Source organism: Suillus fuscotomentosus (genome assembly GCF_016647785.1).
Source record: "Suillus fuscotomentosus strain FC203 chromosome Unknown F5891scaffold_8, whole genome shotgun sequence".
Lineage (NCBI taxonomy): Eukaryota > Fungi > Basidiomycota > Agaricomycetes > Boletales > Suillaceae > Suillus > Suillus fuscotomentosus.
Window position 1 is genome coordinate 825,228 of NW_024539520.1, and position 19,957 is coordinate 845,184.

Consider the following 19,957-nt stretch of genomic DNA (forward strand, 5'->3'; position numbering starts at 1 on the left):
TGACTATCTCCACTCCAGCAAACAGTTCTCACTCTCTTTGTATGCCCCATCCATGTCACGATGACTTTGCCTGTGTCCATATCCCACAACCTCACTCCGCCATCCTCACTCCCGCTGACCACTCTCTTCCCATCCGGAGACAACGCTATGGTGTACACTGGACCGTCACCGTCCCGCCAGTCGTCTCCTATCTGTTTCCCACTCTTCAAGTCCCATACCCGCAGCGAGCCGTCCCTTGAACAAGTCATTATCCGTTGTCCGCCCGCTAGATGTATGGCACCCCAGACATCTTTGGTATGTCCCTCAAATTTCTGACGAAGCATTGTGCTCGAGGTCTCCTGTCTTTCAACGATAGCTGAAGACATCTAGACGGAGCTTCGTTTCAGCCTTCATCCCACAAAGTTTAGAATCACCACTTACAACGATATGTCCCTCAGCAGGTCACGACGTGTTGACAGCAAGACATAACGAGCGTCAGTGCACTGGAAGTTTAAACTGCGACGTCCTCGTGTTCGCCTCACACCTTCTAGCAGGCTGTGCAACTCAAGCGCCCAAGCCTCGTTTCTGATCAACCTCGCCGTCCTAACTCCCATGTTCATTGTCGGTCCATACACCAAATTGCGCCTCACTACCTTTGCTGTGTCTTGCAGATGATACTGTCCTCCCGTATTCTTTTCGATCTCGTCATGGACGCTGCTCTACTAATCGCAGTAACCGAAACATACTACCCTCGGCCACAGATACCGGAGTATTTGGCCATGGTTGAATGAAGCTGGAAAGCATCAATATTTCTCAGAACAAGGTCGACTTGATCAAGCTCTTGAGCAACAAACGCAATTGCTGCATTCATTAAGGGTGAGTCTTTTGTAGCATGGATCATCCATTGTTATATCAATTCTCCTAACAGGCACGGTGGCCCAGCCGTCGCTCAGCGTCCCGGTACGCAACTGGAATACAACATCGACGCTATCAACGAAATCATTGCAAAGCGTCTACCTATCCCAGTCCACGACTTTGCTTTCGATCCTGGTTTCATCCGTTCCTTCGATGTCAACAAGCCTAGTGCTGAGGTCCACGAACTCAGAGGTGGTGTTGCTAGTGGTTCTATCCTCACGGGCCAGGGCAACAAGTCAAGTTTTGTCCGGTGATCGTAACGAAACGCACTCAGGGCCGGAACCGTGCAAGCACGTTTCCAGCAGGATCGTCTTTCTGCACGCTGAAAACAATTGCTTGCAGTTTGGTCTTCACGCCTCTCGCTTCACATCATCTTTACACGCGTCATTTTCACCATGGTGCTCTCGTTCTCACCGCATTTGTTGTAGATGGCACGATTACGTTGTTGTAGAGTGAACGCAATGAAATATATATTTCGTCCCACTCTGTTTTCTCAGGTTTTTAGTCCACTTTGAATGTGCTCGATGCAACGGGAACTTGAACGACCACAGATGACCGCAACAACGATATCTGTCAGTTCAGCTTCTTCCACTACTAGTATGAGGAAGCACCAATGCTATACACTTCAACACAGTCCAGTAAGATCGGCAATGCTGCCTTGTCCGACATTACATGCTCTCAAAAGCCTATAATCATAGCAATCATGAGAGGCACGCAGTCAGCTCTGCAATAAGTCATTCGCTCGGACAACCCTGGACTTGGACTGCATATTGAGTATCATAGTGTAGAATAGAATACAACGTATGATACACTGTACACTCGGCGCTTTCACATCTAAATTTTATCTGGAATGTCCTTGATGGATCCACTACTTCGGTCATCGTCGATACTAAGGTCTACAAGTGCTGATGTTAGTAAGTGCGACAACCGGAAAGGACTGTGAAGAGACTCACCCCTCTCGACACTTCTGCCAATGTTGTCCATGTGCCATGAGGCTCAAATCAAGCTCAGGACCTCCTCTAGGTATCACCAATGCAGTCTGAGGGTTATAAAATGGGTGGCGAGAAGCGGGTGGCACCCAGAATAAGAGCCGATGTTTGGGCCCAATCATCCACCCACTGGGACGATCCAGTAAAAAGCGGGTCGAGCTGCGGCCATCAAGGGATGCTCCCTCCATTAGCTCAGAAGTGTTGCGCAGCGCATGGATGGAGCTGGGCGAGAAGCAAATGAAGTGATTGTTCCAAGTGTTAAATGTCATGGTAGTGGTAGCCTCGATATCGCAATGTTCATTTGACAATGATGTATGATCTGACTCGGTGCACTGTCCTGATTGCTGCATCCTCCTGGCATCCCACAGCCGAACAATATTATCCTCTGAAGCACTGATGATGCGAGTGCTGTCCGGCGAGAACGAGACTGAGGAAACTGTATCAGTGTGCCCCCGCAAGGGCTCGTCGACTGGCTGACCCGTTGCAGCATTCCACAGCCGAACGGTGTGATCCCAAGAACCACTGACGATGCAAGTGCCATCTGGCGAGAACGAGACTGAGGAAACTGTATTAGTGTGCCCCCGCAAGGGCTCGCCGACTGGCTGACCCGTTGCAGCATTCCACAGCCGAACAGTGTGATCCCAAGAACCACTGACGATGCAAGTGCCGTCTGGCGAGAACGAGACTGAGGAAACATCACTAGTGTGCCCCCACAAGGGCTCACCAACTGGCTGACCCGTTGCAGCATCCCACAGCCTAATAGTCCTATCCCCTGAACCGCTGACGATGCGAGTGCCATCTGGCGAGAACGAGACCGAGAGAACATAACCAATGTGCCCCCGCAAGGGCTCACCGACTGGCTGACCGGTCTCAGCATTCCACAGCCGAACGGTGTTATCTCTTGAACCACTGACAATGCGAGTGCCGTCCAGTGAGAACGAGACCGAGCGAACATAACCAGTATGCCCCCGCAAGGGCTCACCGACTGGCTGACCCGTCGCAGCATCCCACAGCCTAATAGTCCCATCCCCTGAACCACTGACGATGCGAGTGCCACCCGGCGAGAATGAGACTGAGCGAACATAATCAGTGTGCCCCCGCAAGGGTTCACCGATCGGCTGACCAGTCACAGCATCCCACAGCCGAACAGTGTGATCCTGTGAACCACTGACAATGCGAGTGCCGTCCGGTGAGAATGAAATCGAGTAAACTGAGTTAGTGTACCCCTGCAAGGGCTCATGGATTGGCTGACCCGTCGCAGCATCATGCAGCCAAACTGTCCTATCTATTGAAGCACTGACCATGCGAGTGCCGTCTGGCGAGAACGAGACCGAGGAAACCATATCAGTGTGCCCCCGCAAGGGCTCACCAACTGGCAGACCTGTCACAGCATCCCACAGCCGAACGGTGTGATCCCAAGAACCACTGATGATGCGAGCGCTGTCCGGCGAGAACGAGGCCGAGGAAATTAAGTTAGTGTGCCCCCGCAAGGGCTCACCAACTGGCTGACCTGTTGCAGCATCCCACAGCCTGATAGTCCTATCCCCTGAACCACTGACGATGCGAGTGCCGTCCGGCGAGAATGAGACTGAGAAAACTGAGTTTGTGTGCCCTCGCAAGGGCTCGCCGACTGGCTGACCCGTTGCAGCATTCCACAGCCGAACAGTGTGATCCCGAGAACCACTGACGACGCGAGTGCCGTCCGGCGAGAATGAGACTGAGGAAACTGTATCAGTGTGCCCCTGCAAGGGCTCGCCGACTGGCTGACCCGTCGCAGCATCCCACAGCCAAACTGTGTTATCCTGTGAACCACTGACAATGCGAGTGCCGTCCGGCGAGAACGAGACCGAGGAAACATAAGCAGTGTGCCCCCGCAAGGGCTCACCGACTGGCTGACCCGTTGCAGCATCCCACAGCCGAACTGTCTTATCCCTTGAACCACTGACGATGTGAGTGCCGTCCGGCGAGAACGAGACTGAAGAAACTGTATCAGTGTGCCCCTGCAAGGGCTCACCAACTGGCTGACCTGTCGCAGCATCCCACAGCCGAACGGTGTTATCCCAAGAACCACTGACGATGCGAGCGCTGTCCGGCGAGAACGAGGCCGAGGAAACTGGATGAGAGTGCCCACTGAGCACCATCTGAAGAGCCCACCAATTCATATCACGTCCAGATGCTACACGAAGAACGTTGGGATATTGCGCAGAAAGCATTCTCGATAGCGGAGAGTTGGCAGGCAAGAATGGGAGTGCCGATACATACAGATGCGGTGTGCTGTGTAAGATCATGCTGCCGAAGACTTGAATGAATCTCTGGACATCCGTTGCAGTCGACGAGACATCTTTGAATTCCGAATGTCCCTGGTGTTGCACGTCAGCATTTTATCTGACAATCTGTAGCAATGTACTCACCCTTAGCCACTGATGAATGAGCAAAAGGGCACGAACTGCACCACTAAGAGCACTGATCAGGGCGAGTGACTCGAGCCAGAAAAACACCCGCTCGTGGCCGAAGAACAATTTTACTTCTTTCGCAAGCTCCTTGTCGAACGCTGTGGTTCGTACGTGCAACGTCCAGAATCGAGAGGAGTATGACAGATCTGGGGGAATGCAGTCTTTGATTCGTTCTTGCAGTCCGGGATCTTCACTATTAGGCAGATACGACGACTTTAAATTGCAGATATTGAAGCGCAGGCCGTGTTCCAGCACTCGAAGCGACGCGAATGCAAGGTTATGTTGAGCCTTTGACAGGTCGATGAAAAACTCTCCACTGGATTGTTCGTCAGTCAAGAAATCGCGGAAAGATGCGTGAATGGGTCGGATTGGGGAATCTGGATTGGTGGTACCGCTGAGGAGGGAGCCCATGCTTTTTACAACAACTTCCACATCGAAATCATCCTCTCGGGTTGGAAAATAGCGCCTCATGGCGTTCAGGGAAGCTAAAGGAAGGGGTTCCATTGTGGCTAGTATTTGTCCCATCACCGAGCGGAATCTCGCTAGCGCTGTTGAGCGCGATTTCTGTGAATGCTGGACGGGCATGGCTTTCGTTAAAATAAGGTCGTACATGTTGTGCAACAGCATGCTTCTCTCAGTAGGATCGCGTGACACCACAGCGTTGTAGCAATCATTTGGAGATAGTCCTACGTGGGGCTCTTTGATGTACTCGCAGGCAAGACGCGCCCACTCGAAAAGTCCGTCAGCTTTCTCAGCGAGGATCCCGAACTCTCTGTCCTGGAACTCTAGCTCCTCCAGTTCCTTGGATACGTAAGCATGGATGTCGCGCTTTGCGGCTGCTATTGAAATGTCATCCATGGACATCTGTCGAATATGCTCAATGCCACGAAACTCGTCTTTGATGTCACCGAGCGGCCGAGAGGTGACGATGAAGCGTAAGTTGTGTGGGAGGTCTGTGATTTTGGAAACGCCGGGGCTTTGATGTTTGCCAGCTAGAATGCGGAGGAGGTCTCTTCGCGTCTCTGCTCCGCCGCTCTCGTCCAGCGCATCGATCATAATCACGATGGGTCCCGCAGTTGACCCAGATGACTTCCCTAGCGGTTCAATAAAAAGCTTCTGCCACTGCTGTGTGATATCCGCTGTGTTCTTCAGCGAATTCGAGGTCTGGACTGCATCTGCTAATGCCCGCCTCATCTCCGGGTCACGGTCAGCCAGGTCTCGCGCGATCGTGGAAAATATCTTTTCGTGGCGACGGTCCGCTTCTCGCTGATGGTCAAAAGAGTAGCACGAACCGAGCCCTCCCACGTCGTTGAACCACTTAGCGATGGTATGGCCTATGGCCGACTTTCCCTTGCCTGCAGGGCCGGATAACCACAGCACGCGTGGAACGTCGTCCCCAGTGCTGTTGACCCATTCCGTAATTTGGGAAAGGATTTCTGTGCGCGTCCCTTGGAGGCATTGTTTCCTGGTATCTAGGCCTGCGCCAGCTGCATAAGTCATACCACTGAGATCTAGTATTTCCCCTGAAAAGGTATAAATATATGTCAGATCACAAGCACGTCCGAGCGCTCACCCGTACGGTGGACGTATATAGCCACGTCGTGAGCCACTTGGTCCCGGAAATTTTGCATGAGCTTATCCAACACATCGTTGTACTGCTGGATCGTATTTTTCGTTTCTGAAACGACGTTTTTTCTGAGTCTCTTCCCTGTGATAACGGCAGATATTTGAGACACTGCAAAGCGTAACAGTTCGTTGAGACTCACAAAAGTTCTTGGTGTCCGAATAATTTTTAATAAATTGAGCATATTCAAGGGTCTGTCGAGATATCTGTCCCAGGATAACGTGCATGGACGAGATTTGGCCAAGCATTTGTTCTTGTGTGATAAAGCTGTAGACTTCATGCAACTTTTCGAGAAGTTTGAGTATCGCTACATCGCGATCCGCTTGAGCTAGAATTATCTGCACGCACGGTTGATGAGTGGCAAGAAATAGGCCGAGAGAGAAAGAAAACGTACTTTTGCTGCACAAGACAGCACGCCCAGTGCCATCTTTGCATATGGATGTATCTGTGGAACGGCATTAGTTCGGTTCTGATAGAGAAGGGGGGCCATACATCCGAGATCTCTCCGACAACAGCGTCGAATATCCTGAGCGGTTGAAGATATGTGTCCTCGAACTTGTCTGCGATATGGAGATCCTCTTGTGCATCCTTGCCAGCAGACGCCACAGTTTTCGCATGCCGTGAAAGTGAATGCATATGCTCCGTAGCACCTTGTGCATCCCGAATTGCTGATGGGATATCAGCCTCCACTCCTGCATCAGACGGAGCAGCCTGAGCCTGCGCGACCACCGAGACTAAGAGCAAGCACAGAAACTAAAGGATAAGTATGGGAACCCACCTCGATATTCTGGGTCGATGAAGCACGCTCCTCACGACAGGCATTTGGGGGAGCAGGGCTATGGCTGCGGGAATCCTTCGAGCGCTTGTTGCAATGTTAGTCATATCCCAGGACACTCATTACACATGCTCGTAGACTCACCCTCTTTAACTTTTTCGCATCCTCCTTGAGCTTCTTCAGGAACCGACCGATTTTACTACGGGGTCGATGCTAGACGAAGGATGCGTGAATGTCAGTGTTTGGAGTGGAGTGATGTGATCCTCTTAAGCCACGTACAGAGCTTCCGGGAGCTGTTACTTGACTAGGTGTGTGGGTTTCTCGAGTTGAAACCCTCGATGAATGATCGTCTTTGCTCATTGTTGGTGGTTGAGGCAAAGTAAGGGTCGGACCTGAGTCCGACACCATTGCCAAAGTTATCGCACGCCTCCCTCGAGGCAGTGTTGCGAGCGCTAAAGGACAGTAAGCACCCGGATTTCGACCGCATCTGAATCTCTCTGCGGCATGCGCGTTGAATCTGATAGGCTGTGGACCCAGCTTATATGTGCACACGCCGGTGCAGGTCGAGTAAAATGGATGATTGTGACGAAGTTTAAACTCTATTAGCCAGACTTGAGATCGTGAGATTTTACTTCGAATGCGAGCCTCAGCTTTTCCATGGCTAAAATCAGGTTTGATCTATATGACTCGGAAGAGTATCCGAGCTTCAAGCTCCAAGGGAGAGCAGGAGTGGATAAGTGACATGCAAAGCCTCCGAAGCCGTACTGTCACGCTCACGTCAAGAGGATTTACAAATAACATCATGGTACGTGTTCGAATTCACTCAACCGGGAAGTACGAGCTTGAGAAGGTAAGCGACACTAGGTAAACCAATCGACGTCATGGTTGTTGCAACGACAAGCTGTAAAGTCTTAGTTCAACCGGTACCTGACCACGTGACCTAATATTTTACTACTAGTAACACTTGCTACTACTGTAACTTAGACCAGGTCCATAACACACCTGTACCATAGTGCTACCCGCAAGGGACAATCGACACCACATAACCATGTCAGACTGGGGTAAAAACAAGAATTCGTTCAATCATATCTCCTACAACGCTCACCACGATCAAGCACAGAATCCGATGATGCTCCTGCCCCTGCTGCGGCATCGATCGCGACCAAGATAGCCGTGAAGAGTAAATGGGAGGGTGAAGACGAAGAGGAATCATCTCCAGTCGTACGTCGTTACCATCTCCTCCCTTATTCATCTCACCGATCTTACCAGAGCGATTGGGACGCATCCTCGGATGAATCCTCAGACGACGATAAACCAGCAGCAGCACCCGTAGCACCCCCAAAAAAGAAGGGCACGGTGAAACAGAAGATAGCAGAGAAAGAAGCTGCGAAAGCTGCGCGAGTGGGAAATGATGATGTGGAGTATGATGAAGACTCTGTCCTTGATCCGCGCGACAAGGCGAGGTTGGATAGGGAGCGGGAGATTAAAGCTGATTTGGATAATGCTGCTGCGCTTTTTGGTGCTGCTGGCCTCGGAGGTGGGTTTTAGGCTCGGAGTTGAATTCGGGTTGTTGGTTTGGGCGTTTTCAGCTGATCCCTCCGCGCCTGTGTTTGCAGGCACCTCATCATCCGATCTAGACGCGCTGACTTCCGCCGATCCCCGCACAAAAGAGGATTTCCAGGATTTCTCAGCAAGAATCATCGAATTCATCGTTAAGCAACATGAGACCAAGCCTTTGTACGCGTCATTCGTGGAGCATCATGTCCGAGAACTCTGTCAGCCTTTGAAGGACGTGGAGATCAGGAAAGCTGCGAGCGGGCTTACGACGCTTGCTAATGAGAAGCAGAAAGAGCAGAGAGACAAAACGAGTGGGAAGAAGAAAGTCAAAGCTGCTGCAAAGCCTGTCCTAGGTTCGGCGAAAGTCGCCAACAAGTGAGCATATTGTTTTGATCAGTCGTTGCGATCGCTGATTGGCTTTAGATTTGATACGGGGGTGTATGATGAAGCGCTGGATGATTTCGGTACCAACCAAGATGATTTCATGTAGAACAGTACCTGGCATCTACTACATTACGTTTGAGTAGATTTTTGTCTTTTTAGTATGAGCTGATATATCAAAGCTCAGTCGTCCTCGTCTCCTTCGTCTTCGCTCGCTTCGTCATCGTCGACGAGACCTACTAACCCTCCACCTTCTTTTTCCTTCAGAACGCGCCCGGCTTCGCTGAGCTTCGAAGCGAATGCTCTCCGTGCACCAGAGTTGGCGCCGACGTCCCATATCTGTAGCTTCGCTCTAGAGCCTGCTGCAGCAATCGTAAGGGGGTCGTCTGGTGAAAACACCGCTGTGAAGACTTTGCCCTAATATCGCGAATCAGCACATGATATTGATGCGACGACGGAATCAAATAAAATACTGACCACTTCCATATCTCTTGACGCAACCATGCTCACAGCAGGCTTGCCTCCAGCGGTCTGGTCTACGTTCCACACTTTGACGAGTTTGTCCGTCCCTCCCGTGCATATACAACCCCGTAGCAATGGGCTAACGTCAAGAGCCGAGACGGCACCATCATGAGCAGAGAGCGTAAACCGTGCTGGTGAAGGGGATTTCATATCCGTAGGAAGCGCCCGAGCATCAAAGTTGAGCACGAGGCCATTTTCTAACGAGACCTAAAAACCCATCAACGATTAAAACATTTGACAACGAATCAAGATTGACACTCACGTAAAACGCATGCGTTTCCCAAGGATCCCATCGCAAAGCCTCAACATCGGCCCCAAGCACAGCTCCAACACCTGTGTCCGGTGCCCTAGAATCAAACACCCGAACCGTCCTATCATAACTTCCAGACAAAAGCACTGTCGGTTCTTTCTCGTTCCATTGCACAGCTTGCACCTTATCCTTGTGCACCCCGAAGCTCCTTATCGCTCCCTCCCCATCCACGATCGGACGGGACAAATCCCATAGCTTCACTGTACGATCCGCAGATGCGCTCGCTAGCATGTGCCGATGACTGCGGTTCCATGAGAGCCCGAGGACTGCGTCGACGTGGTATGCGTTCGATGAGGGACGGTGTTTTGTCTTTTTGCGCTTCTTTTTACCTGTGCCCGCTGGGACGGGTACATGTGCGGCTGTCTGATCAGGTCTGCCAAGGATCATGTCGGGGTACATGCTTTCCACGACATCTAGTGACCATATTTCGATTTCAGGATCGAGCGTGCCGACTGCGATGTAGTTTCCGAATTTTGGTGGGGCGTCAGTTTCCATTTCTGAGGATGTAGGTGGGAAGTCAAGCCATTCGAGGCAGAGGGGGAAGTTTGGGAGCATGAGGTCGTGATGGACGTAGAGGTTGTCTTGGGATTCGTCGTAGACGTAGATCTCGAGTTGGGAGACATCGTCTTCGGTTTTTGCGGTGACTAGGAGGTTGTCTGTTGGGAGGATTTCGAGTTCTGAACGCTCATCATCTTCAACATCCTGTATAGCGTTAGATGCAAATACGAGAAAGGTCAAACAACCGCACGTCTTTGAGTGTGATGTATGGATCGTCCTGGTTATCCCTATAGAATGTAAGTCCTTTAATATTGCTAAATGGACCCGTGCCTGTTAAACATCAGCATCACTGAATAGACCGTGTCCACAGACGTACCATCTTCTTTGACATCGTCATCGTCATATTCATCCAACTTATACTGCGCAAGATCATCCCCCTTTTCAGGCACATCGACCTGTACATCCCCGTCCACCTCCATCGACGCATCCTCCTCGCTTTACAATACCATCAGCAAACATCACAAGGAGTAAAAACAAAAACACGCACTCGACCCATGCATCTTCATCACCATCCTCATCCGCATCATCCGCCTCAGCACCTTCCGCGCCCTTGCCCATACTCTTAGCAGCATTGTGCGCACGCTCCATCTCTATCCGGGCATCCTCAAGCTCGATACGTGCGAGTGTACTGACGCGCTCGAGTTCCTTCTCATCGAGGACGTATTTGGAGGGCTGGTGGGCTGAAATGCCTCGTTTTACCCTGGAATTTGCGTTAGATATGTGGGATGTGCAAGAAGGGGATTTGTTACCATGATACACAGGAGATGAGGTTGCTCATCGTTTGTGATGATGAGCAGCGAATCTAATTTTTTGTGATCGTGGTCACGTGATTATTTCAATTTCGCCCCTTGCGGCGGTACTTTTCATGCCAGTACTGTACTACCGTACCTGCAGTATGTACAGTCACTGATTGGCGTACAACTTGTTACCTTCGCTAAGATTCTATGATCAAAAGACACGTACAGCGCGTATCACGAGGTGAGTACCTTGAATATCATGACAACATCATTTTATCTACAATTATTTGCAAACCTTGTGACTTCCGCCCACAAACACAATCATTGGTGTGATAAACGAGCACTCGCTATTGGCTGCGGAGAAAACTCAGGCGTTCATTTACCCATGGTGCCATTATAATCGACAGAGCCTTTGGCAGGTATCTCAATCTGTCCTGCGATTTTCAAATGAGTCACGATCTATGTCAGTATATTCGTCATTTGTGGTCCCTTTCTGACTTCATTCGCAGTCTCTGGTAGTTCTCGATCATCGGAAGGAACTTGGGAGAGACTGTGTCAAGTCGCTGTCAAGGGTGCCGAATATGACTCCCCTGAACGCCAGCCACATCCAAGGTGTTTGGAAGGGACCCGAGTGACCCTTCTTGACGACATTTACCAATCATTAGACAACCCGGAGAGGAGTCGACTCATTTGGCTACATGGCATGGCGGGGGTCGGAAAGTCTGCAGTTGCATTTTCTGTCGCTGAAAGGATGAGAGGTCTGAAAGTCACAGAGCAGACGAAGACCGAGACACGGCTGGCGGGCACGTTCTTCTTCTCACGTAAAAAACCTAATCGCTCTACAACTGGGTATTTTTTTGCAACGCTTGCCTATCAGCTTGCCTGCAATTTTCCCAGCGTGCGGGAGGACTTGAACCGAGCCATTCACGACAATCCCGCTCTTCTAGACCCCAACAAATCTCTTCGCGACCAGATGGAAGGACTTTTTCTGAGACCTCTGCGGGGGCTTCAATTCAGACTGCGCAATTGTCTGCCTTCTACGTTCGTTATCGATGCCCTTGATGAATGTGTATCCAAACCCGAGCTCACGGATCTCATCTCCTTGCTTGACCAAGCACTCCGTGAACCAAACTTACCTGTGATCCACATCCTGCTAACTAGTCGCTCGGAAACCCATATCTGCAATGTCATCCAAAAAACAGAAGTGCGTTCACTGGCGTCCAAGATACCAGCCGGAATCTCCGGGGAGGGCATGGGTACCGTGATCATCTCGTTAGATGGTGCGATAGATGTCGACAAGGACATACGCAGGTTCTTGGAGCATTCCTTCATAGAGCTTGGAAGTCATCCTGGTTTTCCGCAGCCAACGGCAGATGAACTTGCACAACTGGCGAGCCGGGCGGGTAGGCGTTTCATTGTGGCGTTCACGATGATGAAATTCATCGAACACGGATACCAGGATCCCCGCGATCGACTTCAGGTCATGCTCAGGTTCACGAGCGAGCTGCTACCAGGAAAGGAGGTGTACGAGTTATACAACCGTATCCTCGCCACATGCGCCAACCCCGTACGGGCATACCTGCACTTGTCTGTCGTTGCCGCCCTTGCAGACCCTCTCCCTATCCGACAAATATCGGAACTTCTGGGTCCTGGCGAGGGTAGGGATGTAGAGAAAACACTGGCGCAGCTACGATCCGTCATCGACATTCCTACCGATAGCAGTCTCCCGGTGAATATCTACCACTCGTCGGTTCGTGACTACATTTCCGACCCTTCAAACTGTAACTTGATCGAGGTGCAACGTATCAAACACTCTCACTCCATACTTGCATGTTCCTCTTTCCGCTTAATGATGCGAGAAATTCCATTAAGCACGGCTTTCCAAAATGTGCTATTAGAATTAAACAAGCAAAGCAAAGCTATGCGACCGCACGACCCAAAAGCCCTAAAGCGCTCGTTAGCCTTCATTGTCGAGCCACCCGAGCCACTACATGCTCTGATAGGTCTGCTATGGACTCGGGGATATCGACGTTCAGCGTTACAATCTTGGACAATGAGTCGGGACGGGCTTGCCTGGCTGCAGACCCTCGGAGGAAATGACTGGCTGCGGACTCAGGAGGGGAAGGACTGGCTAAAGACAGAATGGGGACAGGACTGGCTACAGACCAGGTGGGGCAATGATTGGTTGAGGAGTCATGGAGGCGAGGACTGGTTACAGACCCAGTGGGGAAAGGAGTGGTTGCAGACCCAGTCGGGGGAATATTGGCTGCAGACCTTGGGGGGCAAACTCTGGTTGCAAACTAAAAGCGGGCACGACTGGTTGCATACTAGGAACGCGCAAGGCTCCCTGCAGTCCCATAAGCAAGACTGCTCATTAACCCACGAACAAGAGTGGCTCCTAACCCTCGAGCAAGAGTGGCTGCAGACTGAGCCGCTGCAAGGTCAAAGCGTGGAGGACTGGCTGCAGACCCTGGAGGGAAACTGGCTGCAGAGCCTAGAACGGGACTGGCTGCAGCATACACAAGAAGGTCAAGAGTGGCTGTGGAATGAGAGGGAAGACTGGTTGCATCAGTGGGCAAAAGACTGGCTAAAGACTCAGGGGGGGAAGGACTGGCTGCGGACTCAGGATGGTCAATATTGGTTACAGACTCAGGATGGGCAAGATTGGTTACAGACTCAGGATGGGCAAGATTGGCTATGTAGCCACGGAGGACGAGAGTGGCTGCAGGCCCATACAGAGCGAGACCAGTTGCAGATTACGAGTGACTTGTCACAGACCGAACTGCATACAGAGAGCCTGCAAGAGTGGCTGCAGACCCAGGACGGGCAAAGATGGCTACAGACTGAGAGCGTGGTGGACTGGTTGCAGACCTTCGAAGTACACGAGTGGTTGCAGACACACAGCGGGCAAGGTTGGCTGCAGACCAGGAGCGGGCAGCAGTGGCTACAGACCGAGAGCGGGGAGAATTGGCTGCAGACCAGCAAAGGAGAAGAGTGGCTGCGGACTCACCATGGGCGAGGCTTGGCTGCAAACCGAGAGCGGACGGGACTGGCTGCAGACCCGAAGCGGACAAGACTGGCTGCAGACACCCGATGGTCGCACTTGGCAGACGACCCTTGCGGCATCTGTCTGGCTGACAATTGAAGAATTCTCCATTACATTTGAAGCAATAAACGAGCACATGATCGACCCGGAAATCCATTTACTGCCAGCTTTTCAGGTTATCCAGCAGTTCAAAAGCTTACCGGATTTCTTGATGTTTCCGGCGTTCCTAGCATTAAGGCATCAAAGTCATTCCAGTCCTGCATTATTACTACCGCCAATTTTTTGTCTCCCGGACATGGATATTTTCCGTGCTATGGAGGCCTTTGTGAATTTCGCAAAGGAAGCACGAGAACGGAGTCAATCGGCTTCCGACGCTCTCAAGTACGCATGCCAAAACTGGGCATTCCATCTCTCGCGAGTTAACGTTCATCTATGGAATGATGATGAGCTGAACTGCAAATTCAAGCTTTTTTGGAATCGTCATCTCCTCTCGTGGCTCGAAAGGCAGTGGTGCTTGAAGGGGCTTCTGTCTTGCCTCCTCATCCTAGCGGAAGGACAGAAACATGCAAAGGTGTGTGGTTACATTGATTCGTACAAATTGCGCATATAGTAATATGTCGCCTTCAGGCTCAAGGAATATCTCAGCCAAGTGTTTGAACTTGTCAGCGTACCTGTGATTCTTTTCAGTGAACTTTCAGCCCGTAGTCGAACCTCGTCAGAAGGAAGATTGTCCGTACAATAATATAATCTTTGTTTACAAGCGTATTGACTTTCTTCAGCAAGCAAAAATTTATCGCTGGGTTATCATTTGCGTCAGGAGGCTGGCTGTGCCAATCTGGGGGTTTGGGCAAGCTTGCCAGGTTGACGTCTGGATTCTACGCTTTCTGGAATCGTCATCTTGTCTCCTGGCTCGACATGCAGTGCCAGTGGTGTTCGAAGGGTCTGAGGTCCTGCCCTATCGCAAGCCGATCTTCAGACCACACAAGTGCTGTGTCAACATCGGTCGGCCCGCTGAATGTGTCTTGATCTAAACAGTGAATCATCGCTGCTCAATGGAGTAATACAATCTCCTTCGAGTTGCTCTGGCACGCGGCGCCTCAATGAACAAGTTCTATTCCTCGTATGTTGGCAGCTGTTTCCTTGCTCGGCTAGCCGTCTTCCATGGCACGGGCCATCGGACTGATGAGCTACAGATATTGGATATACGATCACACGTAGAAAATTCGAAAGTTTTTGCTATATTGTAGGAAGGGAAAATGCGGTCTTATAGAACAGTGTACGAGATAAAGAAAACAGGTATGGTACAAATAGCCGGTATAGTCTGTTCTGAGGTGTTCGGATGGGCGTCTATGTCGATTTGATATGAAACAACCCCTCCGCACTCCTTCCGTCGGCACTGGGCGCTTGAGCATGCTGATTGTGCGAGGCACGCCTAAATGCAACTGTTGAGTCAGAATGGTTGAGTATATATAGCACAGCGCAGTATAACTACAGACCATACCATCAGTTCCACATGCCCTGAGCATACAGACCCAGTATATCGCTAGCCAGTGTCGGACTATTCGATGAAACATCATGCATAGTGTAAGTCTTATCCTTCTGTAAGCTGTTGAGGATGCCGATAATCTCCTTTCCAAGGAAGTTTAGGAAGACAACATCGATAGGTGTGTCGGCCGTCACATTAGGGGAGATTGAGCCAACATAGAATGGAACATCGTAGTTGGGCAACGGGGTGTGCAGTGTATCGTCTGCATTATCAGCGTCGGGGCATGACTAAACGAGTGTTATGAGCATAGAACAAGCGCGGCATGGAACCCTTACATCTCTCGTGACATAACCAAATGGTGCTTGTCCACCCCCTCCAGGACGGCCGTCTATCTCCTCCAACCTGACACTGTCCGCAGTATCATCGATTCGATTTCAGGATCGAGCGTACCGACTGCAATATAGTTTCCGAATTTTGGTGGGGCGTCAGTCTCCATTTCTGAGGATGTAGGTGGGAAGTCTAGCCATTCGAGGCAGAGGGGGAAGTTTGGGAGCATGAGGTCGTGGTGGACGTAGAGATTGTCTTGAGATTCGTCGTAAACGTAGATCTCGAGTTGAGAAACATCGTCTTCGGTTTTGCGGTGACTAGGAGGTTGTCTGTTGGGAGGATTTCGAGTTCTGAACGTTCATCATCTTCAACATCCTGTATAGCGTTAGATGTAAATAAGAGAGAGGTAAAACAACCGCACGTCTTTGAGTGTGATGTATGGATCGTCTTGGTTATCCCTATAAAATATAAGTCCTTTAATATTGCTAAATGGACCCGTGCCTGTTAAACATCAGCATCACTGAATGGACCGTGTCCACAGACGTACCATCTTCTTTGACATCATATTCATCCAACTTATACTGCGCAAGACCATCCCCCTTTTCAAGCACACCAACCTGTACATCCCCGTCCACCTCCATCGACGCATCCTCCTCGCTTTACAATACCATCAGCAAACATCATAAGGAGTAAAAACAAAATCACGCACTCGACCCATGAATCTTCATCACCATCCTCATCCTCATCCGCATCATCTGCCTCAGCACCTTCCGCGCCCTTGCCCATGATATTAGCAGCATTGTGCGCGCGCTCCATTTCTATCCGCGCATCCTCAAGCTCGATACGTGCAAGTGTACTGACGCGCTCGAGTTCCTTCTCATCGAGGACGTATTTGGAGGGCTGGTGAGCTGAAATGCCTCGTTTTACCCTGGAATTTGTGTTAGATATATGGGATGTGCGAGACGGAGATTGGTTACCATGATACACAGGAGATGAGGTTGCTCATCGTTTGTGATGATGAGCAGCGAATCTAATTTTTTGTGATCATAGTCACGTGATCTTTAAAACGATTTGAATTCAAGGCATTACGGTTCAACGTTGAACTTTCAACAGTTAACCTTACCATTATAGAATTTTATCAGAGCACCTTTAGGCTCTCACTAGGCTATGGATTCATTGGAAGCGGAGCAAAATGGACCATCAAGTGCCAGTGGATCTGTTTTTCAGTGACTTTGCTGCGCGTCTATCTAGACGTGGGTGACCTAGCTGCCAAGAATGTACAGCAATCATACAGCAACCGGACGAGTGCTTGCATGCTGCCACCAACACCACCACCACCATCACGCCTGGAACCGATTAAAATATTCTACTAGTCGATCTCAATCGACAAGCAGCTTTTACACCCCTGATCAATTTGTTGCCCAGCTGAACCATATTGTTCCCTGTTTTAATCTTTTCGTACCAATCTACCCCACCCCAGTTCAATACATCTTCGTATGTCGTTTATCGATATCACCGTTCTTCCTATGGCTTCTAACCGCAGTGCATAACTCGACAGTACTTCCTTAGTTATTTCGTCTTGTCAACCTTTGTTAGTGAGTCAGGGAGTCCCATCTCCTTCCCTTATCTCGATAACTGACTTCTTTCATAGTGCCTCAATTGTTTGAAGGAACTTGGGAGAAGCTGTCCCAAGTGGCTGTTAAGGGTGCTGAATATGACTCCCGCGAACGCCAACCCCATCCCAAGTGTTTAGAAGGAACTCGGGTGGAACTTCTCAACTACATCCACAGATTATCAGACACAAAAGAGGGGAGTAGACTCATTTGGCTGCATGGCACGGCAGGTGTCGGAAAGTCTGCAGTTGCGTTTACTGTAGCCGAAAAGATGCGAAATCTAAAAGTCACAGAACGGACGAAAATCGAGAAGCGGCTCGCGGGCACGTTCTTTTTCTCCCGCAAGCACACCGAACGCTGCACGACTGGATACTTTTTTGCGACGCTCGCATACCAGCTTGCCTGCAATTTTCCCAGCGTCCGGGAGGACTTGAACAGAATCATCCGCGAAAATCCCGCTCTTCTAGATGCCAACAAGTCTCTTCGTGATCAGATGGAGGGACTCTTTCTGAAACCTTTACGAAAGCTTCAAATCAGACTGCGGGAGTGTCCGCCTTCAATGTTCATTATTGATGCACTTGATGAATGCGTGTCCGAAACTGAGGCCGCAGATTTCATCTCCCTACTCGCCAACGCTCTTCGAGAACCCGATTTACCCATAATCCATATCCTACTCACGAGTCGCTCAGAATCGTATATCCGCGAAGCCATTCAAGTTGAAGACGCTCACCCACTGGTGTGCGAGATACCAGTGGAAATTTCTGGAGAGGGTGTTGCTGCAATCATCTCATTAGACGGCGCAGATGTTGACGATGACATCTATATCTTCCTGGAGCATTCCTTCAGAAAGCTGCGAAGCCGGTATTCAAATTTCCCCCAGCCAACATCACGTGAACTTGCACGATTGGCTAGTCGAGCAGGGAGACGTTTTATTGTGGCGTCTACGATGATGAAATTTATCGATGATGGATATCATGATCCCCGAGATCGGCTCCATCTCATGCTGGAGTTTACTAGCGAGTTGCTCCCAGGAACGGAAGTTTACAAATTGTATGACCGTATTCTCGCCACATGTACCAACCCCGCGCGAGCATACTTGCACTTGTCTGTTGTTGCCTCCCTTGCAGATCCTTTGTCAATCTCACAAATCTCGGAGCTTCTTGGCCCTGGTGAGGGCAGGGATGTCGAGACAGTATTGGTGCAGTTACGGTCGGTGATGGATATTCCTACTGAGAGCAGTCTCCCCGTGAATATCCATCATTCCTCAGTCCGTGACTATGTTTCCGACCCCTCAAACTGCAGCCTCCCTGACGTGCGACCCATCACTTCACCGCACGCCCTACTCGCTTATTCCTCTCTTCACTTGATGATGCAAGACGTCCCAAGCACGGCCCTCCTGAATGCGCTCTCAAAATTCAAGAAGCAGAGCCGAGCCGAGCATTCCCACGATTCAGACGCCCGGACCTTAACTCGCTCACTGTCCTTCATTGTCCAGCCACCTGAGCCACTGCAAGTTCTTATGGGTCTGCTATGGCTTCAGGGAGATCGCAGTTTCTACTGCCGATCCTGGCTAGAGACCCTAGATGGTCATGAGTGGCTGCACGCTCAATGTGTGCACAACTGGTCGCAGAACCATGGGAGAAAGGATTGGCTGCGGACGCAGGAGGGCATGGACTGGCTGCAGACTCAGGGTGGGCGAGATTGGCTACAGACTCGAGGCGGGAAATTCTGGCTGAAGACTCGAGGCGGGCAATCCTGGCTGCAGACCCAAGGCGGACAAGACTGGTTGCAGACCCATAGTGGTCAGTTCTGGCTGCGGAGCACATGCGGACAAGACTGGCTGAGGACGCGGGAGGCAGGACACTGGTTGCAGATCCAGGGTGGGCGAAATTGGCTGCAGACCCGTGCCGGGCGGCAGTGGCTACAAACCCAGAGCGGACAATGGTGGTTACAGGCTCAGCAGCAAGACTGGTTGCAGACACAGGGGGGCCAAGACTGGTTGGAGAGCCAGGAGGGGCGGAACTGGTTGGATGAGAGCCAGAGCGGACAAGATTGGCTCCATACGCGGGGCGGACAAGAGTGGCTTCATACCCGGAGTGGGAAAGAGTGGCTTCATACCCGGAGCGGGCAAGAGTGGCTGCATGCCCAGATCAGGCGAGATTATCCGCAGATTAGACAAGGCATGCGACAGATGCTAAATCGAGGTTCGCTGCGAACCGCGATGCGGAGCGAGCAACCCTGGCGGAATTTTCAGGTCCAGGAGTGGCTGAAGACCCAGCGCGGCCGAGATTGGCTGCAGATTTGTGGTGGGAAATACTGGATGGAGACTCGGAATGGGCGAGACTGGCTAGAGACCAAGAGCGGGCGAGACTGGCTTCGAAGTCGAGGCGGACAGAACTGGCTGCAGACCAGGCACAGCAGAGACTGGATGCAGACCGAGACCGGGAAGGACTGGATGTGGTCCGAAAGCGGGGAAGATTGGATGCAGTCTGAGAGCGGGGAAGAATGGCTGCAATCCGAGAGCGGGGAAATTTGGCTACAGTCTGATAGCGGGGAAGACTGGCTGCAGTCTGGGAGAGGAGGAAACTGGCTACAGTCTGAGCACGGGCAAGACTGGCTGCAGTCTGAGCGCGGGGAATACTGGCCGCAGAACGAGAGCGGGCAATATTGGCTGCAGACTCGGAG

The 19,957-nt window shown here is 51.0% G+C and overlaps 8 protein-coding genes across 8 annotated transcripts; 5 read left to right on the top strand and 3 right to left on the bottom strand.

Annotated features, from left to right (window-relative positions):
• Nucleotides 1–944: 944 nt before the first annotated feature.
• F5891DRAFT_944328 (uncharacterized protein) lies at nucleotides 945–1,148 on the top strand (the record flags this gene model as incomplete). The annotated part of the gene is made up of 1 exon (XM_041374537.1): nucleotides 945–1,148. A coding segment is annotated over one exon (204 nt), but the record flags the coding sequence as incomplete, so codon positions are not given.
• Nucleotides 1,149–1,535: 387 nt separating this feature from the next.
• On the bottom strand, nucleotides 1,536–2,448 carry F5891DRAFT_1010716 (uncharacterized protein). Its single transcript, XM_041360638.1, has 2 exons — nucleotides 1,848–2,448; nucleotides 1,536–1,790 (listed from the first exon to the last, which is right to left on the bottom strand). The coding sequence occupies exons 1-2, from the start codon at nucleotides 2,231–2,233 to the stop codon at nucleotides 1,784–1,786; spliced, it is 393 nt and encodes a 130-aa protein (XP_041230638.1). The 5' UTR covers nucleotides 2,234–2,448; the 3' UTR covers nucleotides 1,536–1,783.
• Nucleotides 2,449–7,655: 5,207 nt separating this feature from the next.
• Nucleotides 7,656–8,878, top strand: F5891DRAFT_1010726 (translation initiation factor eIF3 subunit). Its single transcript, XM_041360639.1, has 5 exons — nucleotides 7,656–7,796; nucleotides 7,856–7,956; nucleotides 8,005–8,272; nucleotides 8,352–8,667; nucleotides 8,716–8,878. The coding sequence occupies exons 1-5, from the start codon at nucleotides 7,784–7,786 to the stop codon at nucleotides 8,780–8,782; spliced, it is 765 nt and encodes a 254-aa protein (XP_041230639.1). The 5' UTR covers nucleotides 7,656–7,783; the 3' UTR covers nucleotides 8,783–8,878.
• On the bottom strand, nucleotides 8,857–10,841 carry F5891DRAFT_1126296 (transductin family protein/WD-40 repeat family protein; the record flags this gene model as incomplete). Its single annotated transcript, XM_041364077.1, has 7 exons — nucleotides 8,857–9,090; nucleotides 9,151–9,402; nucleotides 9,458–10,207; nucleotides 10,254–10,333; nucleotides 10,380–10,498; nucleotides 10,551–10,763; nucleotides 10,813–10,841. 7 exons carry the CDS (start codon nucleotides 10,839–10,841, stop codon nucleotides 8,857–8,859), a joined length of 1,677 nt encoding a protein of 558 aa, XP_041230640.1.
• A 23-nt stretch (nucleotides 10,842–10,864) lies between these two features.
• Nucleotides 10,865–14,177, top strand: F5891DRAFT_722987 (uncharacterized protein). Its single transcript, XM_041372963.1, has 2 exons — nucleotides 10,865–11,263; nucleotides 11,310–14,177. Exons 1-2 carry the CDS (start codon nucleotides 11,248–11,250, stop codon nucleotides 13,943–13,945), a joined length of 2,652 nt encoding a protein of 883 aa, XP_041230641.1. The 5' UTR covers nucleotides 10,865–11,247; the 3' UTR covers nucleotides 13,946–14,177.
• Nucleotides 14,178–15,349: 1,172 nt separating this feature from the next.
• On the bottom strand, nucleotides 15,350–16,665 carry F5891DRAFT_1275417 (uncharacterized protein; the record flags this gene model as incomplete). The annotated part of the gene is made up of 7 exons (XM_041370205.1): nucleotides 15,350–15,619; nucleotides 15,668–15,720; nucleotides 15,783–16,009; nucleotides 16,076–16,160; nucleotides 16,207–16,316; nucleotides 16,369–16,587; nucleotides 16,637–16,665. 7 exons carry the CDS (start codon nucleotides 16,663–16,665, stop codon nucleotides 15,350–15,352), a joined length of 993 nt encoding a protein of 330 aa, XP_041230642.1.
• Nucleotides 16,666–16,771: 106 nt separating this feature from the next.
• Nucleotides 16,772–17,984, top strand: F5891DRAFT_1103270 (uncharacterized protein; the record flags this gene model as incomplete). The annotated part of the gene is made up of 3 exons (XM_041363611.1): nucleotides 16,772–17,153; nucleotides 17,218–17,254; nucleotides 17,311–17,984. Coding segments are annotated over exons 1-3 (930 nt in total), but the record flags the coding sequence as incomplete, so codon positions are not given.
• A 147-nt stretch (nucleotides 17,985–18,131) lies between these two features.
• F5891DRAFT_898673 (uncharacterized protein) lies at nucleotides 18,132–18,560 on the top strand (the record flags this gene model as incomplete). Its single annotated transcript, XM_041373415.1, has 1 exon — nucleotides 18,132–18,560. A coding segment is annotated over one exon (429 nt), but the record flags the coding sequence as incomplete, so codon positions are not given.
• Nucleotides 18,561–19,957: the final 1,397 nt, after the last annotated feature.

Coding starts and splice junctions, on each gene's coding strand:
- F5891DRAFT_1010726 (XM_041360639.1), top strand. Junction 7,957..8,004: donor AAGAGGAATCATCTCCAGTC/GTACGTCGTTAC, acceptor CGATCTTACCAG/AGCGATTGGGACGCATCCTC. Junction 8,273..8,351: donor TGGTGCTGCTGGCCTCGGAG/GTGGGTTTTAGG, acceptor CTGTGTTTGCAG/GCACCTCATCATCCGATCTA.
- F5891DRAFT_1010716 (XM_041360638.1), bottom strand. CDS start 2,233: ATGCAGCAATCAGGACAGTGCACCGAGTCAGATCATACATCATTGTCA.